Raw genomic sequence first — 15,262 nt, forward strand, 5'->3', positions numbered from 1 at the left:
TTGGCAGTGAAGCAGACTAGCTGCGTGAGAACAGAAACCTCCACTGGTGAACAAGGAAAGTAGCTCTGTAATACCAGCCCTGGAACAGAAAGATGAAAAGGGGGGGGGGGTTTTAAAATTTTAACAAATGCTTAAATGTTCTTTAACTCAGTGTTTGGGGGTTGGTTTTTCTTTTGTTTGTTTTGAATGCACAAATGAGATTTATCACACACATCAAATCTTGTCTATCTGGAAATGGGTGGGTTTGCCCTCTGTAAAATGCCAGTTTCTACAAATGGGAGAAAATGGTGAAAATGTCTTGGTGAATTCCTCCCCGCTTCCTTCTCTCCCCCTCTCCCACCCTGCCAATTTTTGTTTTGTTTAGCTTTGTTAATTTTTTGTTATTTTTTTCCTTCTGGAAGCAAAGCCCAAACAGACACTTACTTGCTCTCTCACACACACGACGTGCTGTTTTAAAGCATTGACAGTGGGTGGGGGGAGCGTGGCACAATCTGTCAGCCCGCTGGCAATGGTGCCGGTGTGTTCGGTCGGCAGGACCGTGCATCCCGGAGCGGGGGAGCCGCTCCCCGCTGGCTGGACGCGCCGCTGGGGGAACTCGGCGGGGGAGGGGGGGGAGGCGGGGGGCTGCCCTGGCCCCGCTTCAGCGGCAGGTGGATGCTGCGGGGCTCGTCGCGGGGCTTCCCCGCTCTTTAGCGCTCCAGTCAAGGTAGCTGCCTGTCCGTGTTAAATGGCTGCTTGCTTTTCGGGGCTGCTGGCTGTTTTACGGGTTTTCAGCAGCCCTGCCGTCTCTCGGCGGCAGCGACCCCCGTTCTCCGCCCCGCCGCCCCGAGGTGAGGCTTCATCTCAACGCTTCCCTGCTAGCCCCCACCTCAGCCCTTCCTCCCTTGTCTTCCCCGTGAAGTCGCTGCCGCTGCCCTTTCTCTCCGGGCAGCCCCCCAACGCGAATTGCGCCCCGCCCGGCTGCTCCTGCTCCTGGGCCAGAGTGCGTGTACAGGCACCTCGGGCACGTCCCGGCCGTGAGAACCGGCTGCCTCCGCTTCCTGCCAAGTACCCGCGGCGGCAGGAGGCGGTGGCGCGGGCCGGGGGCGGCGAGTCAGGGCAGGGAGCTCCAGAGCGCCTCAGCCCTGAGCGTGCGGAACCCAGCGGTGCCGAGGAAACGAGCGAGAGGGCTCTGAGCAACACCCTCACCCTTGTCCCATCCCCCCTGTGGGTGTGTGTGTGTTTCGTGAAGGGGATTTTTGTGTGTGTGTGGGGGGGTGGTGGTGGGGTTTTTTTTCTCCACCTCCTTCCTCCTAGTGCGAGTTAAATATTTCTTTTGTTAATTGACACCCCGAGTGTTCCTCGCCCCTTCCCAGCGCAGCCCGGGCCGGCCGAGGACGCGTGTGCACGCCCAGATCCGCTCGGCGAGGCAGCTCGGATCCGCCGGGCCGAGCGGCTGTGAGCGGGAGGAGGAGGAGGTGTAAAGGGAGCTACGAGCACAAAGCAGATTTGCGAGGAATAATTTAACTCCGGTGTTTGTTGTTTTTCGGGATTTTGCTTTTTTGCGTGTCTCCTTCCTTTCTATCTTTTTTCTTTTTTTTTTTTTTTTTTTTCCCCTTCCTTCGCTGCTCAGGATTTAAATGTCACTCAAAGCATCCCCAAATCAGCTTTCCGCTCGTCTCCGGTCTCTTCCAAGATACTAATTGGATCACACGCTGCATTTGAAGAGCCTGGGTGATCTACCCCCGAAGGTAAGTGGGTTTATGTACCTGCACCAGGTCTGGATGGTCACTAAATGCTTGATTGCCTTTCTGGGTGGTGTTTTTCTTCCCTTTCTTCCCCTCCCCCAATCCCGTGGCCAGGCGTAGCTCTACCTGAGGAACTTGTATCCCCTTGTTAAGCATCGTTCGATACATGGAAAATGCGCCGGCAGGCCCGGCCGGGGGTAGTAGGGCCGCGGGAGCTCCGCGCCCACACCTGAAGCACCGGCAAATTGCCCGCTGGAGCTGGCGGCGGTAGCCGGCGACCCCCTCAGTCCTTAGTGCCTCTGCCCATAGAACGGCGCCTGGCAGCACAGTAAGGAAGGAAGCCGCCTAATCCCCTCTTACAAGAAACTATTCGTCATCATTTTCTTTCCCTATTTTTTTTTTTTTTTCGGTGAGAAATACTGTAGGCGCCCATCTCCCCTCCTCCCCCACCGCCCGCCCCCGTTGCAAGCGCCGGCTCCTTCGCCCGCACCTCGCCTCGCTTCAGGCGGTTCTTTCCAGGGACCAAAAAGTTAAACTGCCCTCTTTCCTCCCTCCCTGCCCCTGTGTATTCTCTTTTTAACCTATCCCACCTCTGTCTAATCCGAGTCCGTCCAGCCCCCACCCTAACCCCCCTCCCCCTTAAAGTAGATTGCAAAGCCGCTGTAACCCGCAACTCCTAAAACTTCTCTTCTTGCTGCGATTTATATTTTATACTAACAAAGAGAACAACAAAATTATATTCGTTCCTCCTGTGGATGATTTTTTTTTTTAAATAATGCATTTCCTTCTTCCCCTTTAATTTTTTTTTTTTTTTTTTTTTTTTTTTTTGGCAAGGAAATTTGCTCCATCTCCAGCAGCAACCACTGCTCCTTTTGATGTTGTGGTACGCCGTGCGCATGCGCTTCACATTAGAATTACTGCACTGGCCAGAATAAGTTGGATCTCTTCTCTTCACTGAAACCCTAAATCATATCAAAAGCTAAAGGGATGCTGAGAGTCCGGAAAAAGGGTTACTTTGGGATTTGGTCATTCCCTTTAATAATAGCCGCGGTGTGTGCACAGAGGTAAGTGATGAAGGTATCTCTTTTGATTTACTTCGAATTGCACTGTATGCTGCTGCTGAGAGGAATGTACAGCTTGGGTCTGAGAAATAAGAAATAATACAGTACTATTCTTTTATTTTATTTAGTGTCAATGACCCTAGTAATATGTCACTGGTAAAAGAGACCGTGGATAGACTGCTGAAGGGCTATGACATTCGCTTGAGGCCAGATTTTGGAGGTAATTTGACTGCTTTTGAATAAGAGAGATTACATATCTGGGCTGTGTATCTTTGGTGTGTGTGGTTTTTAAACATGTTGTGGGTGCTGTTGCTTTGGGGGTGTGTGTGTGTGTTGCCATTTTCTCAAGATGAACCAAAGTTAAGCCCATTGTTACTCAGTTTCTTAGCATGGAATGCTCCTGATGCGATCACTTAAATCACTTCCATATTTGCAATCAGTCCCTCATTTTCAGTGTGTGATGATACTTTATTAACCTGTAATGAAACCCTTGTTTAACTGGTTTTATCGAGATGCAAATCTCTTAAGTTTATCCACCGTTTGTTCCTCTGTCTAATGTGCTTGTGATCACAGTTACTATTTTTGAGTACAAGATGTGCTGTTAACTGATACAAAAATGTCATTTAACCCCCTCCGTGCTCCGACTTCGAACTAGTTTATTTTGGACGTGTTCGCTGTGGGTGTCCCCTCCTCCTCCCCTATCCCCCCCCCCCCCCCCCCCCCATCCCCGGGCCTCAGTGGCCACTGTCCCCTGGGCTGTCCCTTTCGCCAACGCGCAGGACTGAGGGTGGGGAGCTGGGTACCGGAGGCCGGCATCTCACCCAAGCTTCCCGGCTTGGGGGGCGGGGGAGTTTCCTCGCCACGGCCGGCTGTCCCCGAGCCTCTGCTAGCTCGGTGTCCCCGGTGCGCTCCGCCGGCGGGGTGCGGGGAGCCCCGCGGTTCACACGTGTGTGCCCGTTACATAAACACCGCTGCCGGGGGGCGCGCCGGGTGAACCCGGTGCCACGCACGTTCCCCGCGGGCAGGCGGGAGCCGGGTTGTTCTCGCTTCTGGGAGGGTCGGGGGGGGAAGGGTTTGGGGAACACATTTTCCCATCCTCTTGACTTTCTGGTTTCGTTTAAACATAGTTTCATTTCTGCGCTTAGTGCTGCTAACTCTGGTAAGAACGAGTTAAGTTCTTGGAGATCACAATGCGGACCATCTTGTTGGTTTGCAGGTCCCCCAGTGGCTGTTGGCATGAACATAGACATTGCCAGTATAGATATGGTCTCAGAAGTCAATATGGTGAGTATTTAGGGTTTGGGGCTGGTTGCTTTCTGAAGGGGTGGTTGTTGCTTCCTCCCCGCTGCCAAGGCGGAGCAGCTGCCTGCGGGCGCGTGGGAACCCGGCGTGGCCTCTTGTCCCGGAGCACCGCCGGGGCCAAGCACGCCGCCCCCGAGGGAGTCAGGTGGTGGGAGCTGTCGGGAAGAGGGTCGCATTTCCCACATCCCCAGCGAGGGAACCGGGGGTAGGCGACAGTAGCCCGGGGACGGCAGCGCCGGCCGCGGGTCTGGTTCCTGCGGCAGCACTCCGGAGGCACTGCGCGCCCCGTGCCGCCTTGCCGCGAGCAACGGCGCCCCCTGCCGGCCGCACACCCGCATGGCACCCCTCCGCCGCCTGGCCGCGCTGCCGCTCCGCGAGCCGCCGCGCGCAGGGTCCGCTCCCGCGCACCTGGCCGCGGGGCCGCGCCTGCCCTCGTCGGGCCGTGCACTTCGGCTTCGTGGGGGAACGGGGTCCAGGCATGAATGGTTACTTGCTTGTGTGACATTCTTGTTTTAATTTCTTCTTGTGATATTAAAAAGCAGCTTGCTGTTCTTAAGCACCGTGTTCGGTTGTCTGTGTGTCCAAAGCTTACCAATTGTTTTTCTGTAGCCTGGCACTGTCTGGGATGGTCATAACTGAGGCAGATGTTATTACAAGTTTAATTTTTCCGAGTTCAATTTTCTCTCTTATCTAAATGGTTTGAACTGGGTGTGCTTAATTGCTGAGCTGGTCCTTAGCATACCCAACTCGATGCTTTCTATGTTTTACTTTCGTTACCTGGGAGACGAATGAAGTGTTGAGAAAATTGGAGAAGCCTCAGGTTCATGCTGTAGAAGAAGCTGTTCTGATTTCAGACTAAACTTCTCCAACATTTGCTTTCTTATTTGAAAATGTTTGGGGTTAAGTTTAAAAATCTTGGTCCTAACTTACATATTACTTAGTTAAGGACACAGAATTTGGCCTAATACTCTTGGGGAGCTGTACACGAGGAGAAAACCAAGACACTGCAGCATGGTAGCAACAACTGATGCAAAATAAATGTGGTTTTTTTTTGTGAAATATTGGTTACTAAAGTTTTATTATCTGAAGCAAACTTTCCATTATTCTTGAAGAAGTTGTAGGGAAGCATCTTTCTAAATACAGATATGATTTTAGGGCTTCTGCTGTAGCTGTGTAGCTGTGTGGATGCATTTGAAAATAGTATTTTGAAACTTACCAGTTGTGTTACTATCATTGTGCTACCAAAATATTTTGGTTTTAATTCCTCAGTGACATGTTTGGGTTTTCAGACATGGTGGACTGAATGAATTGGCAGATGTTTGTTCTCAAACTGGCTGCACTGTGTGATGTGATTTTTTTTTTTCTTCTTCATAATCTAAACTATAGCCCTTGGCCTAATCTGAGGATGACATTACTGGTGGTTGTACTTTGAGACTTGGAGGTCTGGATCCCAGACAACTTCAGCCTGCCCTTTTTCAAGATACCAGGAAAACGCTGAAGGATTTCACTTTGAGCAACATTGCTTGTGGAAAAAAGTGGCTAAAATGGGCTGCCAAACTTTGTTTCACTAAGCTTGTAATTCAGTATTATACCTTCAAGAGCTTTAGGAGTGAGGAAAAGTTGTATTCTAAATCACTTGCTTTTCATTAAAAGAACTATGTGTAGGAAAGAAACAGATGTACAGAGTTATTTTTTGGACTGTCTTTGTGGGGATGAGGATAATTTTCTTGATGGAACTGCAGTCTACTGGGTCAGTATTTTATCCTCTCATCTCTCCAAAACTGGTTTTCTTGTAAAAAGACTGCAGATTCTTGTGAATCTTCTTCCTTTCTTTTTTTTTTTTTTTTTCTTTCCTCTTTTCTTTTTAACTTTAACAAGGATTTCTAGAAATTTGGTCTCTAGTTAAAGGTGATAGCACATTACTGCAATCCGATGCTTGCAGACTAACTATAAAAATGAGTGTTATTTTTAGTATCTTGTAATCAGTTTATTGTGTTTCTATAATGAAGTGTTTGACCTTTGTAAAGAAAAGTCTTTTCAGACTCTGCAGAACTCTGGTGGGAGGAGGGGAAATGTAGAGGCAATTTTTACCCACATATTTGCCTAAAGCTCTGGGTTTGTTTTACTCTAAGAAGGTACTTATTGCTTAAAACTGAGCATTCCATCTACATAATACTTGCCACTTAGAGTTTCAGAAGAGATTCCAAACTAAGATTTGCGTTTTTCAATCCATTTAACTGCAAAGTACAACATGCAGCAGTTCATCTTATTGTGGTCTGTATAGCATAACAAGTACTAATACACCCTGATAGGCCTGAAATAAATGAGGAGACGTGCAAGCAAACAAGAAGATACTTAGAATACAAGGTCTTGACTTCTTCCTTGCAAAGTCACCAGAAACTACAGTAGAAACCAGGAGGAATACCACTGAATGCTATCTGATGCAAAGCCTTCCAAGACAGTGAGATACAGAAAGGATCTTCTGAGTTATGGACCTATTCCTAGCCTTAGGCCTGCTGTTGCTTTGCCTGCAGCCATGGCTAACACCATTGACTTGAGATAAAGGCAGATCATTGCCTGTGGTCGTGTATTAACATAATGGGATCAACCTTTTGTCTTGAGAGGAAGGCTAGATAATCATAGTTATTTAGCTTGAGCTCATTTCTCTTAATTCTAATATTAATTTATTTTAAAGTTGTCATTCTTAAATTTCTTTTCCAGTCCTACCACATTCTATCTACCCTATACATTTGTGCCTCTCTGCAGGCAGAAGGCATGTCTCCAGTGTCATGACACAAATCATAAAGTTTTTACTTTGAAAAAAGAATGTAGAGCTGCTGCTGTAGAGAGTGAATGTATGTCTAGAATGATCAAGAATGGTATTGGTGACTTTGAATTCTTAAGGAGGAAATAAATACTTTACATCATAACAAACTTGTAGGCAGGCTTTACAGCTGCCTTCCAAATATTTGTTTATATACAGCAGAGTTGAACCTGTAAACTGTTCAACTTTCTTTAGGTAGAAACTTGAACTGGCAGATACTTTACTTTTCGTAACTGTTTTCTAATCACTGGTACTTGTGAATGTTTCTCTCTAGCTGTGGGGACTACACTGAATGCACATGAGAAAAGTGAGATCTTTAGGCATATATGGTTGTTGACAAGTGTCATGACTATTTGGAGTAATTTCTTGTATTTTAGGAAGGAAAAAATGTACATGCAGTACAATAATGACTATGTCTAATTCCATTCACCTCTCTGGACCAGGCCCTGCAGTTTTTTTGAGTGTATGCTTTTATGGTTATTATACTGTAGATTTTATTAAGGTCTCTCTGACTCAGTTAACAATGGACAACTAACATGGAGAGGTGTGAAAGCTGCTAAAATGATTTTGCTGGCCTAATGAAATTGATCTTACATAAGATCAGCTGTATTGCGGTGAATCTAATGCACTGGTCTCAAGGTAGTTTCCAGATGTTTCTTGCTGTACTTGAATTTTCTTCTTAGACTCTTTTTCCTTAAGTCATTGTAAAAATAATACCTCCAGAGGGCTTTCCTCCTTTTTTTTTAAATAACCAGTGTTAGCTGGTATGTCACATTCCCATGTTTTCTCCTCCTCAGTTAGTTATTGGAGTAGAATCCTAAATAACACAGCAGGTGAGATTGTTTTCTATCTTAATTTTCTCCCCTTTCCTCCCAACAGTTCCATTATAAACTGTTTCAAAGAGTTGGTGCAGGTTCATTAAGAAGTACAGAATTATTTTTTTTCCCTAGACACCACTGAAGATTCTGCATAACATGTTATGCATTTGATCTCTCTAGATAACACATGAGGATGTCCATGGATAATGTTGGTCATCTGGTGGTTTTCAGTGTCTTGACTTTTTCCCTATTAAATAGGTCAACTTTCTTTTTATTCCTCCCTCCCCCCCCCCCCCCCCCCCCAACTTCCTTGATCTGTGGCTATTCTGGGATTCTAGTACAGCATGTCTTGAAAATAAGAGAGAAATATAGGTATGTTTTTATGCAGGACATAAACACTTCATGAGGTAATAGCTTGTATATTTAATTGTATATAATTATTCATCCTGTGGGAGTCTGCAGAGAGAAATCTGAACAGTTTATCTGAAAGTATTTGCTTGCCTATCATTGCACAGATGTTGGCAGGTAGACTGCATATGTATAGGTGGAGTTAAATAGATCCAATAGATTGGTTTGTCTTAGCGGGAGCCATTAGGGTTGATTGAGTGCATAATCTTTCTGTCCAGTGGGAGTTGGAGAAACAAAGGAGCTGTTATCATCTATAAGGGAAAAGTTTGCTTGTTGGTGTGTGCCAAGTTTTGCACAACATAACCTAATAACTTCAGAGCTCTAAAAAGAAAAAGAAGCTCTTTTTTTTTTTTTTAAATTATATTTGACTTCTATATTTGAGATATGCCAAAGTTGTATAAAATACTACATGTAATACTCATAGATCAGAATATTGTTAGTCTAAAATCACAGCTGTAATTTGCTGACAGACTACTGAGTTTGTGTTGCTTTTGAGAACTGAGACCCATTATTGATTTTCTTAAAAATCTCATGTTTTCTTGAGGTATTTTCAGTAAGGGACAGTAACAAAGCTCAGGAGACACAGGTTTAGATTATGAAAACAATAGAAGCTGTGCAGCTACCTCTTGAGTGGCAGCAATTATCATTGTGTGTAAAAACGGAAGGGATGGCTTGTGGTATTAAAAGAAATGGGGGTTAAATGGTAAGAAAATAGGATGGAGCTGTTCCAAACTCAGGGGAAAAGTCCAGATAGAAAAAAATTAGGAGAAAGAAAATCATAAACCAGGAAAAAGTGTCCTATATAGGCTGGTACAGAAATAGGTGAGGAAAATGGTTCCTGTCAGCAATATCTTTTTTTGTCGATCCATTCTAGTTGTACATGTTGCTGTATGTCATCCCTAGAGAGAATAAGGAGAAGACAGGACTGATAATGCATTGAAAACAAAGTATTAGAAATATTGGGAGGGCGTTGCTTCCTTAACCCTAAATAATTCCTGCTGCTAGAGACTGTTGGTTTTACTATTTCCCCTGTCACAGGTGCATGTGCTTCTTCACATAAAATTACATTTCTCAGAGGATGCTTTGAATGAGGCTCTTGCCAAATTGCTGTGGTTGTACACTACTGACTCATTCTGAAGTGTCTACAGAGACTTCTGTGAATGCTGAGCAAGTGAGGTACACCTGAGAGGAGAATACCTTTTTTACTCAAAACCTTGTTTTACGAAACCTTCAGTTATTGTCTGGGATAGCATCACAAGACCTTTATTTTCAAACAGGAGTAAATTACGTTAGTATGGATGTCTATTTCTTTTGTACTACATGTCCCTAATGGGAGTATTTTCCTAGTTTTAAGGTGTGTAAAAATAGATGAGGTCCAAATTTCAAGTAAAATGTTTGTTCTTGGGGACCAAAAGCCAACATTCCTATTGATGTGTTATATGTAAATTGAACTTTTCATGTTGGTTTAACTGGAATATATGTAGCTACAGTATGAAGTGATTTCTCTGGAACATATAGGCAGGAATGTAGTGAGTTTGTAAACACTTTTATAAGCTAGTTCATAACCAGGGACATATTATGTGTATACATAATGTATAAATATTGCAGATAGCTGGAAACATGACCATTCTTCTTGTTTCTTTTTTAAGGTCAGTATAAATGGTTCGTTAATTGGATTGCACTTTCAGTATGCTGTAGTGTTGCAAAACTTTAATCAGTAGAAAATCTTTATGCTGGTGGTAATTTTTCAGTGATCACTCCCTACAGCAGATGAGAGGATGGTTGTCAGTAATTTAAAGAGATTGCCTTGGAGGTGATTTGTATGACTGAATTAATAATTATTGCCTTCTTGTTTTTAGAAAGCCTTGACTATAAATATTTAAGTAATTTGGCTCCTGACGTAGAAGAAAAGATATATTTATCTTTAATATGTTTTATGGGTGGTGTCTTGGCATTAAAGTGTGGGAATGAACATGAAGTGTACTTTGCTAGCTCCCACTGTAGGCTGTTTTATTTCATAACTTCTCTATTGAAAATCACATAAAATCTTTATAGGTAAGCAGTGTAGCAGAATGAAAGATTTTTATACTGTGCTCTGCAAACTTGTTGCAAGTTTAAGCTATTCCAATGGTCATATTTGTGCTTCTTAGTGACTCTGAAGTCTGTCAGTGCACCATGACTAAATCCTTATTATTCCTCCCTTGCTCATTTATCCTCATACGCTCTGTAGCCATCAACTGTGTTGAAGTACAGTTTTATACAGCAATAATTATATTGCTTTTCTAGAAGTAATCGAGGTTCCTTGTAGGCTCTTAGTGGTTAATATTGTAGGTCTCTGCAAGTCTTTGTATGAATTGGGTAAGAAAAATTTAGTCTCTTTTTTTCAAAGCAGGATGATCATCCATGAGACAATTTTTTTAATGCCTCTTTTAAGTAATGGAAGATACCATCTCATTTGTCTTTAGAGTTAAGAACTTCAGAAATAGTCAAATGTCTTGAGTTACTAATACTGAGAAATTTGCTACGATGGGTAGATGCAATCTGTAATTTAAAAATGAATGTACATAATTACATTAAAATTGTAGGCATACTGTGGGCTGACAAGAAGACAAGCAGGACAGAAGCAGTCTTTGTGCTTTATTGTGATGACTCTTAGTGTGCTTCTGTAGGGATTCCACCCTGCTTGCATTTCTTGACAGCAGTGCTGTGTGCAATGGACATATAACGGCTCATATAACACAAGCCCTGTAGGTATAGTGATATAGTAGGCATACTTGCAGTTTATACTCTCCGAAGGCCAGGCTGGGAAGTAGCAGTGCTCTCACTTAATAGGTTTTGATTGTGAAGATCTTTGCATGCAAATCGTCTGGCTAATTATTTTTCAGCTAGCTAAATCAATGTGAAGATTCTACCAGACTTGGAATCACAATTACTGCATATGTCCCTTTTGTATGAGTTTTGCAAATAAGTATGTAATTACTTCCCAAATAAAACTGAAATTTCTGCTCCAAATATGAAAACATAGTTGACAATCAGGGGGTTCATATGTATGCAACCTAATACAGAATTTGTAGCTATTGTTTAACAAAGGTTATCACAGGCCAGATAAAACATTCAGAGTGTGAGCTCTTGCCATGTCCCTGGACCTAAGGAACTTACTGTCTGTTTTGTGCTGCTTTTTAGAGTATTTCTATCAAGGCTGAATCTATTAATTTTTATTCTGTAAATTCTGACAGTGATTCATTTGCTAGTTTTCAAGTAGTAAGAGTTTAACTCCATGGGGGAAGAAGCAGCCCTTCTGAGAGATGCATTTCAAGTGTGTGCTGTTGTAGTAGATGGAGTAGTTCAAAGTATTTCCACTTATTTTCCTATAGGCAAATCACTGATTCATTGGGATTGCACTGAAAGAGAAATTCAACTCTATCAATTATGAACCAGTGGGGAAAAATAAAATACAGGAAGTTTGGCCTTGGACAGAGCAGTATATTAAATGACCCTAATGGATGCATATTAAAAAAAATACAGCTACTTGATGTGGCAAGTCTTTTGTTCCACCATCTGCTTTCTGGACTACTTCATTCCTTTCTTCTTTAATGAGTAGGCAACTCTGAAAATTGATTAAACCCCATTTTTCCTTCACAGTTCAGTGTCCTGATTACTGTTCCTGAATGCCTCCTTCCTGCAGTCATGAGCTTTGAATTCTTTGCTGCATAGTAGCCTGGATGCACTGGACCTTTATTCTAGTTGTGAGTGGAAGTATTTAGAATAGAACAGAATTAACCAGGTTGGAAAAGACCTTTGAGATCATTGAGTCCAACCTATCACCTATCTAATCAACTAAACCATGGCACCAAGCGCCCCATCCAGTCTCTTCCTAAACACCTCCAGTGATGGCGACTCCACCACCTCCCTGGCTTGCAGAGAACCAGGAACAGAGGTCTTACATGTCATTAATTAAATTAGGAAAGGCACCACCACATCCTTTATCTTTTCCTCTGTTGCTGGAAATCTTTTTGAATTACAGTAGCCATGGCTTACTACTGTGTTAGGCATGACTTAAGCATACTATGAGATTTAAATATTGCAAACCTGTCTGAATGGTTTGCCTGCTTGCTCACCTGGAACAGCTTCATCCTGAATAGAAGTGCAGTACAGATCTTTGGGGATTGGGAAGCTAGTCAAAATGGCAGGAACTTGTAACTATAACCTTTTCCAGAAGTGAGTCATCACATACATAGGGCAAAGGGCCCTAATGTACAAAATGCCCTAAATGTCGTTTGTTTGTCTGTTGGTTGTTTTTATTAGATATGACCCCCAAAGAAAAATGGAAAAAACCTAGAGTTAGGTAAAGGTCATGCTAAACCCTTTTGAAATGAGAAGAAGGTCTCTGAGAAAAGTTTGTGGGTTTTTGTATGTCTGAGAACTGTGATGTGACTCTTGTCATACTTGGAAGTGATTTTCATTCAACTTCTTCCATTGTGTACAGCGGTGAAGTAGCCACAAGTTCCCATTTCATTCAAGGAACTGGAAACATTTAATTAATTATTTTTTTTTTCCCCCACAGTGAGAACTACATATAGTAAGCATCTGAATGACATATTGGAGCCTCTAGAAAAACTTCACTGGCATGAATGCAGAGTCCTTTTGAAAATCTGCTCCTAACTTCTATTTTATATATTGTAGTTTCAATGGATGTTTACATGGACTTAAATACTTTTAGTAAAGATCCTTTCTTTTTAGCTGAGTAAAATTGGTGCTCAAATTTATTTATTCTTGATGTATCTCTTTAAAGAGGTAGTTTGTAAAAATAATATTTTTTTATATATATACACACAGACAGTACTGCATCCAATTACTGGAACTAGTGAAATACTGCTAATTCCTTATGGTCCTTAACAGTAAATACGTGATGTCAGTTGTATAACAGTTACTACTTGTTGTAGTATAGGTGTTCAATCACCCTGAGCACAGCTTCCAGGACAAGATGTAAGCAGGGGAAGACATTTATTTTGTTGTACAGCAAGGTTATATACTCTATCAGAAGGCACATGTGTCACATCTTAAGTGGTTATTTTCTACTGGCATGCTTGTAATTAAGGCATACAATAGGTTAAAATAACAAACCAATATTTTAACACATCCAACCAAATTCTGCTCAGTTTCTTCCCTCAGTCCCAAGATGCTTACATTCTTTTCTAAGTCAGAGACCAAACATAACCTTCCAAAGCTATCCAAGAACACCCTTCTCCTGCAACTACCCAATAGTCCAGAAATTGCTATGGACCCTGAGCAACCAGGTCTCATGGAAGGTGTCCCTGTCTTCCAACCTAAACCATTCTATGAATCTATGAATTGTGTAAACCATATTTGTTAAAAAAAAAGGTATTTTTCAGTTAACAGACCCTGCAGCTTCAAGGAGTTGTAGAACACTGTGGAAATTTTAATTTTTTTTCAAGGACTGCTGATCCAACAGGCTCTCTTGGCTACCTCAGGGATGCCAGAGTAACAGTGTTAATGCGTGTTTGACAAGATGTGCACTGAAGGAGTCACAAAATTTAAGTTAAAAAAAAAAAATTAGTTTGAAGAGCTTGTAGACCTTAGAATTTCTAAATAAAATAATTTTAGAGTGTAACTCTTCCATTATTCCTTATTATGAGATGATTTAGTCTTTTAGATAATATGCAGGGAAGAAGGAAACAGGATTAAACAAAAAAAGCAGGTCATGCATACAAATTAAAAGCGACATTTTGCAACTAATTGCATCATTGTTTCACTAATCGTGTAAGTCCAGAAGGGCCAAAGAAACCTTTTAATCAGTCAGAAATCTTTCTAAAATGTATATGAGTATTCAATCTGTTGTACTGTCCTGTTGCTCTTCTTCACTGGTGTTTTGCAATGCAAGATGCTTTTAGGAATTCCATCCCTAATAGAATTAGAGATGTAATGTTCATATCATGTAGCATATGCCACTTTAGTTTGCTCAGGATAAAATGCTGAACAACCTCAGTAGATAGAAAAATTACTTGCAAAATTACTTCATTCTTTTCAATCTTGAAGGAAGCCTTTTCAAAGGTGTAGGAGCATTTACTGAGTTAAGCATACCTGAGACCTTTTGTACCAAGTTGCAGTCAAAAAATATATTATAGCTGAAGTGTAAGTCCCTGAAAAATAGATTTGTAATGGAAATGCCAGGAGACCCTTAACTGTAATCATTCTTGTTAGTGTAAATGCCTAGAAATGAATATGGTTTTCATTGATTGGCTATTATGTGACACAAGTGACCACTTACAGAGAAATCCATAATTCTAAACTAGCTGCATTCAAAGATGCAGTTAAAAGTACCCACCTCTGTGCATAGGCTTTGAAAAATGCTTTTGTGAGCTCAAGCCCCACATGAGGTTTGTTTTGAAGTCTTAAAGTATGTAAATCTGATGCTGATTTTTCCCACCGAGGCTGTTTCTGCCCTGTTTCTACAGAAGATTTATTGGGTGCTTAAATGACTGGAAGTGCCTTCCAAGATGGCTCCTATGATACCTCAGACATTAAGTGTAAGTGGGGACCAGGTAGTAGTCTCCACAATTATTTGTGTGAAGTAGGTGCTCTTTTGAAGTGAGTGGATGTATTTGTTGGGGGTTTTTTTGGCTAGAAAGTCTTCAGATCTTGCTGACAGCTTTGATTTAAGGATAATTAAATCTGATGAGTCCAATCATAGGAAAAGTGTACTTTCTTTACTCTTAGTCTTGAGTCTGTACTATAACCAAATGCATCGGTGAGGCAGCATTAGGAGGCTCATGTGGTTCCTACCAGTGCCAAACTTGGCTTGTTGAGAAATGGAAGACATCAGTATACATCTTTCTGGCATCCTTTTACTTTGAGTTAAATGAATAAAAATGAACCTTTTTCTTCTGAATCAAAACCCCATCTTGGCAAAAATAGGTGGTAATGCAAAGTCTCAAGTGTAGAATTAAATTTAATTAACTTTTTAATTGAATTGACTTTTTGAGAACACAGTGATGTATGAGCTTTTAACATAGTATTGGAAATTTTAGAGTCATCTATGCCACAATAATGTGCTGACCAGATAACGGTTCTGTTAAGGCACGAAGGCAATAAATATTTAGT

The 15,262-nt window shown here is 42.1% G+C and overlaps 1 protein-coding gene across 2 annotated transcripts in view; it reads left to right on the top strand.

Moving 5' to 3' along the window:
• The first annotated feature begins 1,403 nt into the window (after window positions 1–1,403).
• GABRB2 (gamma-aminobutyric acid type A receptor subunit beta2) overlaps window positions 1,404–15,262 on the top strand; it is a 133,577-nt gene continuing 119,718 nt past the window's right edge. For both annotated transcript variants that reach the window (XM_054168387.1, XM_054168388.1), the window contains exons 1-4: window positions 1,404–1,730; window positions 2,562–2,791; window positions 2,917–3,008; window positions 4,005–4,072. In XM_054168387.1, the coding sequence (XP_054024362.1) occupies window positions 2,715–2,791; window positions 2,917–3,008; window positions 4,005–4,072 (237 nt within the window). In that variant the 5' untranslated portion in view covers window positions 1,404–1,730; window positions 2,562–2,714. The remainder of the gene's footprint in view (window positions 1,731–2,561; window positions 2,792–2,916; window positions 3,009–4,004; window positions 4,073–15,262) is intronic.

Source organism: Dryobates pubescens, chromosome 16 (genome assembly GCF_014839835.1).
Source record: "Dryobates pubescens isolate bDryPub1 chromosome 16, bDryPub1.pri, whole genome shotgun sequence".
Taxonomy (NCBI): domain Eukaryota; kingdom Metazoa; phylum Chordata; class Aves; order Piciformes; family Picidae; genus Dryobates; species Dryobates pubescens.